Consider the following 16,517-nt stretch of genomic DNA (forward strand, 5'->3'; position numbering starts at 1 on the left):
GAGTTATTTTGTTACATTCATCCATGACATATACTATAATCTCAAGAAAATATATAATCCACAACTATATTCAAAAGTATCACAATATGATGTAAAATCTCATGGTGCGGTGTAAGCACAGTGGTCGCAAGCGCAGTCCTAATCGTGCTCCTCCGCTTCTGGCATCCACCAATTGCTCACACCGTTTGTGGCTTAACCAAGGAACAACATGAGGGTGGCCATGGGAGCTGCTCAATCTTCTTTTATATACCTCTAATTTGATGAAATATTTTCAGTATGTGAATATTGTAAAGAAAACATATAAGCATTTTTGCTATGGCTATAGACAGTGTATGCAAGTTTATATTTCAATACTATAGTTTTTTTTTCATAAGAAATAAAATTAAAGAGCATGATTAAATTATTATAGCTAACGTGAAAGGTTTATCGATTTAATACATAAATGACTATGTGGGATTGACCATCTGTCAAAGTTTCTGTCTAAAATCAATCATATGACCACAATGTATTGGACTGCTGTTTCTAAATCGTTCAAATCTTAACTAAGGTTGACTTTTTAATTGCTACAAATAGTGTAATGCCCTTGCATGAAACTTACCACATGATTCAAATGCGATATGAGGAATACATTAACGTTTTTAATATTCAATTAGGCCTTGTTTGTTTGACTAAAAATAATAGGGTGGGATAATTGTAAGTTTTCCATAAATTTTCATAAAAAGGCAGTATTTCATTGCCTAGGTGGGAAACTAAAGCCTTCTATTGTAATAATTTTGTTTCACTTTCTTTCCATTTTTTTTTTCTTAAAAACAAATAAAGAATAGAATATATGTTTGTTACTGCAGCTTCATTTTTTGTTCCTAGGAATGAACTAGTCATAAAAGTTGTCGAGAAATTGAGAAATTAAAGCTTTAATTTGGAATTTTTTTATTCCAAAAAACAAAAAACAAAAAACAAAAAACAAAAAACAAAAAATAAAAAATAGAAGATAAAACAAAACAAAACAAAAAAGAAAAAATTAGGGGGATTGTTTTTTAACAAGCACATGGTTATTTTTTAAGGGCAAAGTAGTAATTTCATGTTCAAAATAAAACACCACCTCCAATGCAATCAAACTCCACCTCCACCTTCACCACCACCACCACCACTACTACTACCACTACCACTACCATCTCCACCACGACCTCCCCCACCACAACCGGCACCGGCATCGGCACCACCTCTTCCTCCTTTACCACCACCACTTCCTCCACCACCGCCACCACCATTGCCACCAGTTCTACCAAATTATTGGATATTCAATGATATATTTAAAAATGTATACAAGTTCCTGAAATAAAAATAATTGTGCATGACAAATGTTTTTTTTTTTTTTTTTCTGGCTGAGTGAAAACACTATACATTTCCAAATGTGTCTCCAACCCCTCCCTCTCAAAAAAAAAAAAAAAAAAAAAAAAAAAAAAAGAAATGCAAGGATTTATTTTTGAAATAGAAACATTGGCTAGAAATAGAATTGTTATCATGTTGCAAACAACAATTCATGAATTATGGAAACCTGTCTACCTATGGCCAGCCATTTATCCCACCACATCCCTCTCTAAAGCCCCATCATTTTGGGTAGGATTTCAAAGGAAGGGAGGAGAATGATTTTATTACATGTGGGACTCAAAACTTTACTACTCATTGGAATAAAATTTAGAAAATTCCACTATTTACCATAGTTTTATTTTCTTCTTTTTTTCCTTTTCTTTAACTCACTCTATGTGGGACACATAACTTATCTTTTTCCAATCCTTTTTGTCCACCAAACAAATGTGGCCTTAGGGAATCCACACTGTCAATGTATACTTTTCTTCTCACATGAAATTTTTTATTATTATAATGTATATCAAATATGAAATGTAAAATTTTCAGGACACCTCTGGTGTGCAAATTCTTCCCCACCATTACCAAAAAAAAAAAAAAAAAAAATTCTCCCCACACTGGCAGCGTGGGAACCTTCTCCCATTCCATTAACATGCCATAAGAAAATTTTTAGAACAGGGTCGTGTACAAAATGCCAGTCAAGAATGGTTAGACCTTTCATTCAATATAGAAAGAAAAAAATCAATACCCAGCCAACCTTCCCTAGCCAAAGCTCTGTCTGAATCCAAAGATGAAAATAGCCTTCCCTAGCCAAAGCTTTGTTAAAATCCAAATCCGAAAGTGACCATTCCTTGCCAGAACTTTGTCTGAATACCATCACAATCAGCATCTCTCAAGGAAAGAAGTTGGTGGTTAAGACCATCTTCCCCTGAGCCAGGAGAACACGAAAGATAGTTCAAGCCGGTACCAATCAGGGGCCCACCCCTCTTGACCTGAAATAAGAGTCCAATTTAGGTATTATCTCTCTCCTCATTTAAGCATAATGTAGATATCTAATAAGCCTTATTTTAGTGTATATAATAGTTTGAATTCAATTAATGTATATATGTGTGATAACTTAGCCATACATGTGCAATAGTAATAATTATGGAAAATATTCATTCTCAAAGCATCTAGCAAGAAGACCTGTTGAACTAGACAGATTTGGGTACTTAACACCATCCAAACTTTGTAACCTGCACTTACCCTAAATCTCTAGACCAGACCAAATTTTGGGCCCTTTTCTTAAGAATCAAGCCGACCCTCGGGTCTTAGGCCATAACCCTAGGTGGTGACTTCAAACCCCATTTGCATGATCCTGATCCTTAAATTGGATCATCATCAAAACCCCCATCTCAAATGATGAATTTTACAATCTTATGAAATAGACCTCCACATATCTCCAAGTGGCGATACGACAGTGTGGGGCCTGCAAGCGAAACACACACGACTCGAACCCCTCCCCCCTCACATGAAGGTGAAGGGAGAGAGAGGAGAGAGGACGGGGATCCATCTCTGACCGCTACCCTCATAGTCTCCGAGGTGATTCCCGTCAAACTCCCACAAAATGCCAAATTATCTAAAAGACCAGAGGAAACTAGGAGGAAGGTTACCTAGTGGGGTAAGATTAAGGAAAGCATGACTTTATCGACAGAGAATGTCTTATAGGAGCATTCTGTTCAAGACATTTGTGTGTATCTCCCACCTATGACATTGAGTGGATTAAGGGCATCAACCCCTATCCACTCCCTATCATTAAGTGGACTAACTTTGGATAAATCATTGGTTGATAATTGAGTGGATGAATGAAAAAAGGGTTGGGAATACAAGAATCCTAAAATAAGCCACTTTTGGTTCAGGCACAATTCCACATCTCAAGTTTTCTCCATGGTCCATTTGGACACGTGAGGGTAATTGGTTGACTTGCTTAAGTCTAGTGTCGCCTTCAACGTCTCTCTAAGATTGTCTACTTTCAAGTGATTATAGTCTAGTTCACATGGATCCACACAACCTTGAATCACCCGAGCAAATATGGGCCCACCTCGTAGAGACCTTGCAGATAGAAATGGCCGGGGTCAAGAGTAGATTAGCTCAAATATTGCACATGCTCCAAAACCCTCCCAGGACTAATCCCAGAGCTGAACCAACATAGGCTACAGGAGAATTGGACCAGAATGGACCTACGCATTATCGTGTGAATTCTTCTCGAGTTGACTCAAGAGAACCAGAGCAAGGTAGGCTAACCGATCAATGAGGAGTTTCACCCACCCATCTAAATGGTTAATGAGGAACCTACTCCTGAGTTCCCCCACCTAGGGTGGTGATTGAAGATGAGGAAGAGGAGTTTGTGGTGCACGTCCGAATGGAACCTCCAGAGATGGAGAGAGAAAGAAAAACCACAGAGGAGTTAGAAAGTTGGAAAATATGATCCGAATAGGAAAGAATGCGGAAAGTCATGTAGCAGAGTCTGATGAGATGAATTTCCTTTTCGGGATAAGGATTTCCAAGAAGTCCAAATGGCAGACCGACAGATTTGATGGGTCAGGAGATCCCATTGCTCGTCTCAAAGTCTTCCTCAGCATCGGTAAATTAGGGTAGCTTGCTGACAACCATATGGGAAAAGCTTTCATATTAACTCTATCAGGGCCAAAACTGAGGTGGCTCACATAATTGGAGTCGGCCCAAACCCAAAATTGGACAACAGTGGTGAAAGCCTTCACCAAGCAATACTCATACAACACTGAAGGATGTGAAGCATCAGGAACTTGAGACGTTGAGATAGCAACCCAAAGAAGGATTCACTGCCTTCCTAATGAGGTTTAGAGATAAGGCCACTGAGATAGTAGGCAGACTTTCTGAAGCAGAGCAAGTAGAAATGTTGATTGAAAATTTATCTAAGCCTTATTATGATGTTCTCTATTATCAACATCTGTAGACTTTTTATGCCTTAATAGCCACTGGTACATGTGTGGAAAACAAAATCCAAAGGGATGCTCAGTATCAAGGGTCCTCTTAAGATGTGGGAAAGAATACCAGAGTTGGACGAGAAAAGGCCTCGAAACCAATGTGGTAGGCATGGTCCAATAGTCGATATCACAACCTTTAGTAATATAAGCAGATGCTCCTGTTCAGAAAGCTCCTCACCCAAGGAGACAATTCACCGATTTTGGGATGCTTGTGGTAGTGGTATATAAGAAGCTAAAGAAACAAGGACTACTAGGGATAGTAGCTCCAAAAGTAATCAGTAACCCTCCCCCAACTTGGTACTGGGACCATGAATATTGTGCTTACCACACTAAGAAGGGGCACACCAGTGAAAGATGCATAGGTCTTCTACATGCAATTTAGGATTTAGTAGACAATCGGACTATTGAGGTCAAGGTCAAATAGCCTCCCAATGTCAATACCAAACCACTCCCAGGTCATGGAATCATCAACATGTTGTTGATGATAGATGACCGACAAGATTGGGATCCTCAATTCTTTGATCCAACTCATCTTATTAGAGACTCCAAGAAATACCATATTGAGAGGCATAATGAGTGGAAAGAGAAGTTGTTGCATGTGAAAAGATTGTCGCTTCCTCTGGAAATAGTAAGGCATATCATCAGCTTCGTTAAAGAGGCTTGTCAAAAGGAGTGCAACTCTTTCCAAAGGGCCCTCTACATGTACTATGTAGATTGACACTTTTGTTGTCCCATGTTCTATGATTTTGGAGGTCCTCACTCCAGTCGTGTGTACAATCTAAAAGAGGAAGCAACAGAGAGTGATCCTACTCAATTCATCACACCAAGAGCTCCAAAGAATCACATGAATACCTGCGCCTACATGAAAGTCATAAGGCAAAGGGCCAAGATCATGAGAACTCCCAAAAGAGAAGAGTCATCAGAAGATGAATAAGGAGATTAGACATCTGCTATCCCTCCTTCAACATCAATAGGAGAATCCACCGTACCATACCTTCAACCTCCACTACACCATTAACATCTACCAAGCCATCAACCTCCACCATACCATCATCCTTCACCGCACCATCAAGGAGAAGGAACCTCATCATCATCTTACCACCCCCTATCTTCATCTCAATACCCTATCTGCTACATCACATCACCTTTATATCACCCTGCCTCATATCCCTCATCATTCTTATACCATTCCCATTCTCAGGGTTCGATGGATAACCCAAAAGAAGGATGGATTGGCTGTTACAGTTGGAAAGATAAGCTTACTTGTGAGGGTAGTGGCCGGAGATGATGAGATGTCTCTCTTCCCTTTTGGGGGGAAAAGGACATGCATCTCATCCTCTCTCCTCTCTTTTTCTTTCATGTGAGGGAGGGGGTGTGCCATGTGTGCTTACCTTACAGGCCCTGCACCACCATATAGTCGCTCAGTGATACGTGGAGGCCTATTTCACAAGAGTGTAAAATTTGTCATTCGAGAAGAGGTTTGACAATGGTCCAATATGGGGATCGGGGATCATATAAATGGGGGTTTGGAGTCGCCACCTAGGATTATGGGCCTAAGACTGAGGGGTGGGCCCAATTCTTGAGAAAAGGGCCCAAAATTTGGTCTGGTCCAGAGATTTAGGGTAAGTGTCAGGTTACAAAGTTTTGAAGGTGTTAGGCACCCAATCTACCCAGTTCAACCGATCTTCCTATTAGATGCTTAAGAACGAACATTTTTCATAATTATTACTATTCCACATGCATGGCTAAGTTGGTTGAGAAACTGCACCTGAACTTAACCCCTGTTTCGGGTCAAGAGGGGCGGCCTCCTGATTAGTACCTGCTCAGACTATCTTTTGTGCTCTCTTGGCTTAGGGGAAGATGGTCTTGACCTCCAACTTCCTTTATTGAGAGACCTTGACTGTGATGGTATTCGGACAGGGTTCCAGCTAGGAACAGTTACTTTTGGATTTGGATTCGGATAGAGCTTTGGCTAGGGAAGCTTATTTTTAGATTCGGATTTGGACAGAGCTTCGGCTAGGGAAGGCTATTTCTGGCCTTAGGATGAGGTGGGACTATGACAAAGCATCCCCTGGGGATAGGCTAGGATAAGATTAGGTTGAGGTGGCACTCTGACAGAACTTCTGTTGGGGATAGGCTAGGGGAGTAGGCTAAGGTGGCACTTCGGCAGAGCTTCCACTAGGAATGGCTATTTCTAGAAAGATTTCAGGGGCACTCGGACAGAGCTTCCTCTAGGAACTGCTATTTTTGGGAAGAAATGAATTGACCAAAAATGGATTAAAGATCCCCAAAGCCTGAAGAACACTTTGAGATCCGAATAGAACTTTAGATCTTGACAACGATCTCTTCATAGACTTGAAGAACCTCAAGGGGGAGGGATTTCTATTTCTGGTAAAAACCAAAAACCTTAAAGGGAGGAGGCTAAGAACATACTATTTTTGAAAAAAAATGGATTGGGCTAAAAACTTGGATTGAAGATCTTTAAAGTCCCGAAGAACACTTCGAAGATTTGAACAAGATTTTTGAATCTTGACAAAGATTGCTCCTAAGACCCGAAGAAAATCAAAAGGAGGAGGGGAGGAGAGATGGCTTCACTACTATGGAGTGAGGTGGGGTTGTTTGGTGTGTAAAATCCAAAGGAGGGGAGTATTTATAGGATTTTTGGGCCAATGGGGAGGAGGAAGAACTTTTAACTAATGAACAAAAGAGGGTTTTTGGACTAAAGTGGGTGTAGAGGGATTTTATCTAATGAGTAAAAGGGGCTTTTGGACTAAAATGGGTGAAAAGGACTTTTATCCAATGGGTAAATGGGGTTTTTTGAGAAAGAGAATTCTTAGCCAACAAGGGGGTTTTTGGTCTCAAGTGGGTGGAGAGGAAATCTCTTCACCCAAAGGGCCAGTGGAATACCAATCCCAACCATTGAGGGCTGTGCACAAGATGGGCCGAAGTGCACGAGGTAAGGCCAGCACGGGAGGGTAGGTAATGTGTACAAGGTGTGTGGCACATAGCATGCGGGAAGTGGCATAGGTGTGCGGGCAGTGGCATTGGTGTGCGACACATGGCACACGGGAAGTGGCATTAGTGTTCGGCACATGGCACATGGGAAGTGGCCTTGGTGTGTAGCACATGGCACATGGGGCAGTATGCATGTGCAGCATATAGCACGCAGGGCAGCATGCACATGGACACAGGTAGCAGTAAGGGTATGGGCTGGGTAGCAGCAGGCTATAGCCAGCGGGGGTGCTGGCAGCAACTTGTGGGTGCACGGGCTACATCCAGTGGGCACACTGGCAGCATTGTGCAGGGGCACTGGCCAGTTCGTGCAAGGGAGCAGGCTAGGTCATACTGGGGCATAGGCTGCATCGTGCGGGGGCACGGGTTGGGTCTTATAGGGGCATGCGCATGAGGCTGTGTGGGTTGGCCAGCTGGCCAGTGCAAGTAGCATGTGTGTGGGCCGGGTTGGCAGGGCAGTAGGCAGCAACCAGCATGAAGCATATGTGTGAGCTGGCCTACTGGCTAGTGCACACAGCATGGGCGGGATCACAGATTTTTTTTATGACAATCACGGGAGATCCGATGGTCCAATTTTAAGGTGCCATATATCCTCGGAATCATATTTCCAAGCACCATCCATCTGTATGGTCATCTTGACCAGATTCCTTTGTATATAGAAAGTCAAAATTAGACTCTTTTCTTTCCCGTGTATGGTTTTCAGGGTTTTCAGGTAGGGGATGAATTTGGGGTATTTGGGTAGGTAGGGGATGAATTTTGGGGTATAAGATTCTTTCCGGTTTCCAACAGGCTTTCTAGTGTGCGTGGCATACGTACTGGAAAATGTGATTTTTTGGGGACGATTGTGGGAGATCTGACAGTCCAATTTTGACATACCATATATCGTCAGAATCATATTTCCAAGCACTATCCATATATACGGTCATCTTGACAAGATTCCTTCATATATAGAAAGTTAAAATTAGGCCCCTCTTCTCTCACGCGTGGGGTTTTCAGAGTTTTCAGGTAGTGGAATATTTATAGGTTTTCTTAATCCATCGTCTCTATTGATCAGAAGTTAGAAGTCGCATCTAAGATCCATATTTCATCATAGTTGGAGGAGGGCGAAAAAAATTGGGTGTCTATAGAATGCCTCTCTTTGGCTGAGTCTTATGCCAACGGTTAAAGGGCAAAGAAAAAAATGACCACATTTTATCACCCGGAGCATGTACTGCCGTCATTTTGCTCATTTTTGACAGAGTTGAAAAAAACAACAGATAATATCTCTCAACTACTTTAGAGTTTTAGGACTTACTTGGGCTACCGATTGTAGGGAAGGAATTCGTTGCTCTTCCAATCTTGTAAAAAATGTTGGTACTTTGATCTTTGAATTTTCCTTAGCTAGGCTTCACAAGTGCCAGTTCAGGGAATTTAGTCTCCAGTTGGGTTCTTTCAAACCGGTCTAGACTATCTAGTCTTCCAGGTGAGTTCTTTCGAATCGGTCTGAGCTATCTGGTCTTCCAGGTGAGTTCTTTCGAACCAAGCTAGGCTATCTAGTCTTTTAGGTAGGTTCTTTCGAATCAGTCTGGGCTATCTGGTCTTCCAGGCAGGTTCTTTCAAACTGGGCTAGGCTATTTAGTCTTCGGGGTGGGTTCTTTCAAACCGGGTTGGGCTATTTGGTTTTTTAGGTGGTTTCTTTTGAACCGAACTGGGCTATCTAGTCTTCCAGGCGGGTTCGTTTGAACCAGGTTGGGCTATCTTGTTTTCCAGGTGAGTTCTTTCAAATGGGGCTAGGCTTTCGGGTCTTCCAGGTGGGTTCTTTCAAACCGGGCTGGGCGATCTGGTCTTCCAGGCAGGTTCTTTCAAATCAGGCTGGGCTATCTGGTCTTCCAGATGGGTTCTTTTGAACTAGGCTGGGCTATCTGGTCTTCCAGGTGGGTTCTTTTGAACCGGTCTGGGCTATCTAGCCTTCTAGGTGGGTTCTTTCAAACCAGGTTGGGCTATCTGCTACTGTCAATTATAGGAAAGAAATTCGCTGCTCTTTTAACCCTGTAAAAGACATTAATAATTGATTCTTGATTTTTGACCTTTGAGTCTTTGATTCTTCTTTGGATTTTTAATCTTTTGGACTTCTGAATTGAAATCTTGAATTTTGACCTTTGAAACAAAATCTTGAATTTGGACTTTTGAATTAGAATCTTGATTTGCTCTTGATTTGGATTTGATTTGAATTTTTCTTTTCACATAATTATTACTTTCCATTTGAATTTGATTTTCACCTTTCATATAAATGTGATGTAAATTTTACCAACCACATGAAATTTGATTTGGGTTGTGTATTTTGTGGTAAAATTTTTTTAGCTATACCTCAGAATTGGAATTATTTTTTTTTTTGAATTTTGATCTTTGATTCTTGACTTGATTTTTTTTTTTTTTTAATCTTTCATTCATTTTTTTTTTTGGATTTTTGATCTTTGATTTTCTTTTATTATTACTCCTTGCATTGACCATCTTTTGTGCTTCCCAGGATGGGTGGGTTACTTCTCTGAGGGAACAGAATGCTGACCAGGCCACCCAGATTGAGGACCTCATAGCATAGTTGGCAAATTCGTGATCGACACATGATACTGTTACGTCTAGTGACTTGATGACTTCCATAAGTAGGTCCGAGTTTGGCACAGATGAGGATGGTGATCCCTAGAGATCTGTTTTTGTTGTTCCTGTAAAACACAAATGTTGCTTTTTTCTTTTTGTTTTTCCCACCCCATGTTCATTTTTTTGTTTTTACCTTTTGTATGGCCACACTTGGCTCTTTATTTTGGAATAAAAACTTATCTCTTTTTTTTTTTTTTTTTTTTTTTTTTTAAAGTTCAGGAGTTTGAATTTTAAGGCAACTCAAGTCTTCATTAAAATAACCGGAATGACGCTAAAATCCAAACATCACCTCCTTCTATTACCAAGTGAATTACATGGGAGGGAAACAACTTTCCTACTATAGACAAGGTAGGCAAGTAACTAGGTGGGGAGACAACTCTTGGTGTGGGTGGAAATTCACTAACTCCTTTGAGTCCATTGTCTCAAGCCCATATTGTCGATTGACGTACATAGGCAAATAAAAGAACGTGTGAGTCAATCCCATCAACCTAGCGTAGTTGTAGCCAGGGGTCTTCATTAGAAAATCTTCTTGTGGCTTTTGTGGGCATTTCCATGCACTGTCCTTTGTAGTTCTTCCTTGCAGGCACTCTTTCCAATTATCAATGAGTTTGAACTCCGGGGCTTCCCTCCTTTCTTAGTAACCAAGAGCCCCGAGTTGACCTCCATTTGATGGCATGTTCAACTTTAGCTTATCAAGTAGGTAGAGTCAAAAAATGGCGGGACTTCCTCGATAATGATCGAGGCCAAACCTGTGGCTATGGCTCATATCATCAAATCCTTTGAATGTCTCTGCAAGGATCTTGGGAATAATATCTCTTCCTTTCTTCAATTGCTTTATCACTTCTATCAAGAAAGTTGGTGCACCATGTCCTGGAGTTCGGAGAGCATAGCGAGCTATCATGCACAGTAGATAAGCATCTTGTGACCTTTGCTGATGGATTCTTCCCAGTGTTAGGTATTGAATGAACCTCCTAGCCACCTTAAGAATGTCAATCTTTTCAAATCTAATGAATTGCTTCATTTCCTCTTTTTCACATCCGAAAAAGTCATGAATCTCTTCTGAATGATCTTTCTTCAAATATGGTTGAATCAACTTGCCTTAGGTGGAGATAGCATATAAACTCAGAATTCCTTGAGAATTGGATAGATCTCCACCAACCCAAACTAAAATTTATGAAGATCAGCATCCTAATACTGAGGTGTCTGTTGGAGCAGATGGTGATATAGCTCAATACACCCAATTTGGCTGAGCATTGACATATTCATGGATTCTAGCAGTCCTGGTGCCACTATGCTTATGTCCAAGGTCCATTTCCTCAATGTCTCATCCAAGGAGCCCTCAACTTATCCTGCAGTTATGATAAGCAAAGAGAAGATGTGACGATTGATCAAAGCATTACTCATTAGCTACTGACACAACCAAACCTTTACCACTGTTGCATCAAGTTGTTTTTTTTTTTTTACTGATCAAGGATGGGGGATAAACTGGCCTTGATAAACTGGTGCCGGGTGGTGACTTTTGGGGGATAGAATCCTGGATAAGAATTTGACGGACCATAGGTGACTATCAGATACTAATGGCCTTGCATGCCAAATGGCAATTCTTAGGGGAAAGAATCCAGGATAAGAATAGACGGACCAATAGGCAAACGACAGATACCTAATGGCCTTGCATGCCAAATGGCGATTCTTAAGGGACACAAACTATGATTATCTTTTAAGATACCTTGATTATTAATTTAGGAACCAACTTATTGCCTCGAGATGGTTGAGACTGCACTTGCACATGTCAAGTTTCCTACATATCCCTCGAAAGGAATCAGGTTTGACGTATTTTAGGCTATTCACCCTTTCAGACATAATATTTCTTGAGTTGATCCATGTTGACTAGTCCAGGTATTTCTTCGCCATTTGTGGTCTATGAGTTTCATAGCTTTACTTGGTAAAATCTCTTTGACAATGAATGGGCTACTCTAGTTGGACCTGAATTTTCCTCTTGGGTTATGAGTTGGGGCTCTTTGCTCTTGAAGAACAAGTTCACCCTCTTCCATGTGGTGAGGCTTCACATTCTTGTTAAAGGCCCTGGCCATCCTCAGTTGATATTTCTTCAGATTATCCATGGCTTTCATATGCCTTTTATAGAGAAAATTGAGCTCGTTATGTCTGGACTTCACCCACTCTCCTTTAGGTAGTTGACTATCAAGAAGCACCCTTAGGGATGGTACTAGGATTTTCACAGGTAGAACCACCTCAACTCCATATACCAAAGAGAAAGGGTTGCCCCCGTCGAGGATCATACAGATGTTCGGTATGCTCATAAGGCAAGGGGTAACTTATCATTCCAATCCTTATGTGTTTCCACCATTTTCTACAGGATGACTTTGATGTTTTTGTTGGTTGCTTCTACTGCCCCAATGGTCTATGGCCTGTAAGTGGTAGAGCGATGACTTTTGATACCAAACTTTGTGTAGATTTTATTGGTCTTTCCCCAAAAATGGGATCCTTGATCTGATATCAATTCTTATGGTACTCCATATTAGAAAATGATATTTTCTTGAATGAATTTTGCTACCTTAGTAGATGTGAGAGCCGCATATGACTGAGTTTCTACCTACTTTGTGAAATAATCAATGGCTACCAAGATGAACTCGTGACTATTTGGGGTTGATCTACCCAATGATGTCAATGCCTTAAGTGGAAAATGGCCAAGGTGAACTGAGCGAATGCAACTCTGTTCGCGGGATATGTATGATGTTGGCAAATATCTAACACTTGTGGCACTTTTTTACAAAGTCCACACAATCCGCTTCTATTGTGTTCCAGTAATATCCTAGTTTGAGGATCTTTTTATATAACATCTTAGCATTCATGTGGGGTCCACAAAGACCTTGATAAATTTCCTCTATGATGGTTGTGGCTTGCTTCTCGTCCACACACAACAACTGTATTCCGTCATAGGATTTCTTGTATAACAAATCTTCTTGAAGAATAAACTAGGTGGCATATCTCCTTAGAAATTTCTTTTCTCTGTCAGTTGCTTCACCTGGGTACTTTTTTTCCCTGATGAAATCCACTATTTGAGCAAACCAAGACCGACCAACTATAGTGAGTGAGTTCACCGAATTCTGATAAATGGGCCTACTTCTTTGTTCTACTAAGAATGGTTAGACTCTAGCCATAGGGTTGCATTCTACCATGGAAGCCAAGGTTGCAAGGTCATCAACAAACCTGTTGTTATCTCTTTGGAAGTATTTCAACGAGATCTTTTCAAAGTGTTCAACCACCTTTTCTAGATGTTCTTGATATGGCTTTAACTTTTTATCTCTAGTTTTTCACTTTCTCTGTGTGTCTGGCAAATGACGATGGATGAATCATCGTAAACTTTGATCCTTTTCACTCCAATAGTCAAAGCAGTTTTGAGCCCCAAAGCGCAAACTTCATATTTGACATTATTTTTGGTACAGGGGAAGTCAAGGTGAAATGATGAAGGCAAATAATGGTCGTCAAGAGTGATAAGCAATATTCCTGCACAACATCCCTTCTGATTGGCTACCCCATCAAAGAATAACTACCATTCATTAACTGTGTCTTCTTCCTCTATTGCTGTGATTCCTTTATCAGGAAAGGCATCATCAAAGGATCTTCCATTTTCTATGGGGTGGGCAGCCAAATGATCATCTATGTCCTACCACTTGATAGATTTCTGAGTTACATAGGTGATGTCAAACTCTAATAGTAAAAGCAACCAACAAGCCATCCTTTCGGTTAGGGCTGGTTTCTCGAAGAGGTATTTGATGGGATCCATCTTTGAAATAAAGTGCACCGGATAGGAAACCATATAATGTCGCAACCTTTTCGTTGCCCAAATCAATGCAAGACAAGTTCTTTCCAAAGATGTATACTGTGTCTTATATTCTAGGAACTTCTTGCTGAGGTAATATATGGCATGCTTTACCCCCTTTTCTGTCTCCGTCTAAGCTAGCAATGAGCCCATGGAATATTCTCCCACAAACAGATACAATAGAAGTGGTTCTCCTTCCACCGGCGGTGTCAATACTAGTGGGTTCATGAGGTATCCTTTAATTTTTTCAAAAGCTTGTTGGAATTGGTCATTCCATTCCATGGGATGATCCTTCTTCAGCAGCTTAAAAATTGGTTCACAGATTGTAGTGAACTGAGCTATAAATCTACTAATAAACTGGATATGACCCAAAAAATCCTCATATTTGCTTCTTAATCCAAGGTGAGGGCATTTCTTCAATTGCCTTGATCTTGATTGGTCGACTTCAATGCCTCTGTCACTCACCAAGTATCCTAACAACTTTCCTATTGTTGTCCCAAATACACACGTCTGAGGGTTCAACTTTAGCTGAAACTTCTTGATTCTTTCAAAGAAACGCCTTATCGAGGGAATATGCCTCTGTCGATCTTTTGACTTTACTATCATGTCATCTACATAGACTTCCACATCTTTGTTCATCATGTCTTGCAATATGGCCGTAGCTGCTTTCTGATAAGTTGGGTGTTCTTCAGTCCAAAAGGCATCACCTTATAACAATAAGTTCCCCATGGAGTGGTGAAGGTTGTCTTCTCACGATCTTCTGGGTGCATGCTTATTTGGTTTTATTTCGAGAATCTATTCATAAATGATAACAAAGCATGCCCCATTGTATTATACACCAATACATCAATGTGAAATTATGGGAAGTCATCTTTAGGGCTCACTTTGTTAAGATCTCAGAAGTCCATGCACATTCATACCTTGCCATCTATCTTCGGTACTGGTACAATGTTGGCCAACCATTGGGGGTACTTCACCACTTGCCAAAATCTTGCATTTCATTGCTTCACAACTTCTTCTTTGATCTTCTCACTCCATTCTGGCCGCATTCTTCAGAGCTTTTGCTTTATCGATTTTACCCCAGGATAGGTCAACAATCGATGTTGCACGATGTCGGTATTGATACCAGGTATATCCTCATAAGACCAAGTAAAAACCTCGGTGAATTTCTTTAAAAGACTAATTATCTGTTCTGCTTCTTCATCGTCAAGGGTAGCGCCAATTTTTACCTCTCGAAAGTATTGGTCGGTTCCTAAATTAATAACCTGAGTATCCTCACAGATAGGTTGGGCTTTCTTTGGTTTGCATTGCTTTATTAACTCTTGATATTTATTAAGATCATCATCAGAAAAAGGAGGTAAATCATACTTAGAATCAGGAATTTCATTCATGAAAGGAGGAGTAACAAACTTGACATACACAGACACTGGACCTGCCTCGAGAGGGGAGGCCGACACGAAATCAAAACAACAGACTCAACAAAATACTCAACTACTGACTTGACGACTGACTTGATGGTGGACTTGACATGACTTGATGCTTTTATCAGTGGTATGTAGGTTGGTTGACTCAGTAGCATGAGTAATCTTGAAGTCTTCTCTAATGCTAGTCCAATTTAGGAGTGGTTCGTTGGCTTGATGGATGAGGAGAGATGACAAAGGGCCTTTTTCTCCTTTTGAGAAAGTTGTTGCTATTTCTTCAATGGTGCAATGGTTCTTTTGGATAGGTTCCTGCTTTTTTACAAATACCAGCTGATCAACCTCATGCTCGGGGTGAGGATTGGTGAAAGTTGCTTAATCTTCTTTCTATAAAGTCCAACTTTTCAAGCCTACTAATTGAGGCCTTCTTGGTGCCTCAGTCACATCTCTAACCACCATTACAAGTCTTTCCATTGAAGTTGGTTCAGGCGCAGTACATACAGACCATCATTCTTTGTGTTCTTCTTTGCTTTGCATATATGGTTCTTCCTTTGAAAGGCCTGGGCTTGAGCTCATGTGGTTCCTAAGATCTTGGTTTTGCATAAACGAATAGATGTGGTTCTTCAAATCAGTGGAAAATTGCAAACTCTAGATGAATCTTATCTCCTTTTCCCATTCTCTCTTCAGGAGTACCCAGGGGCTTGGGGCCTCCTTTGGCAGGATAATTATTGTGGGGTTGTTAGAGGAGAACCCATCTTCAATCAGTGCTACATCCACTATTCCAGTGATGTAACTATTTTGGTCTCTTTCCTTGATGTGTAACTGTTCCAGCTCAATTTTGGTTGGAACCTCCTCTTGAGGTGTGTTTGACTGAATCAAAGACATAGGGTCATTCTCCTAACTTCCCCCCAAAACATTTACCGATCTGCTGATGAAGTTATTTTTGGAGATTCTGGCAACGTAAGTATATCCTTCCAGTTGTACCCACCAAACCATCCTTCTTTTGGATTTGATGGATTGTCTATCGACCCCTAGGAATGGGAATGATATAAGGGTGATAAAAGATATGAGGTGAAATGATATGAAGGAGATGTGATGTAGGAGATAGGGTATTCTGATGAAGATAGTGGATGATAGGTGATGAAGGGGTTCCTGCTCTTTGATGGTATGGTGAGAGGGAAGATAATGGCAAAGGTGGATGGTATAAGATGGTGGATTCCTCTTCTGGGGTCAGTGATGAAG

At 40.8% G+C, this 16,517-nt stretch overlaps 1 protein-coding gene across 1 annotated transcript; it reads right to left on the minus strand.

Moving 5' to 3' along the window:
• Positions 1 to 1,110: 1,110 nt before the first annotated feature.
• LOC122063629 (glycine-rich RNA-binding protein 1-like) lies at positions 1,111 to 10,917 on the minus strand. The gene is made up of 2 exons (XM_042627326.1): positions 10,766 to 10,917; positions 1,111 to 1,279 (listed from the first exon to the last, which is right to left on the minus strand). Exons 1-2 carry the CDS (start codon positions 10,915 to 10,917, stop codon positions 1,111 to 1,113), a joined length of 321 nt encoding a protein of 106 aa, XP_042483260.1.
• Between the last annotated feature and the right edge of the window lie 5,600 nt (positions 10,918 to 16,517).

Source organism: Macadamia integrifolia, unplaced genomic scaffold (genome assembly GCF_013358625.1).
Source record: "Macadamia integrifolia cultivar HAES 741 unplaced genomic scaffold, SCU_Mint_v3 scaffold1386, whole genome shotgun sequence".
Classification (NCBI taxonomy): Eukaryota; Viridiplantae; Streptophyta; class Magnoliopsida; order Proteales; family Proteaceae; genus Macadamia; species Macadamia integrifolia.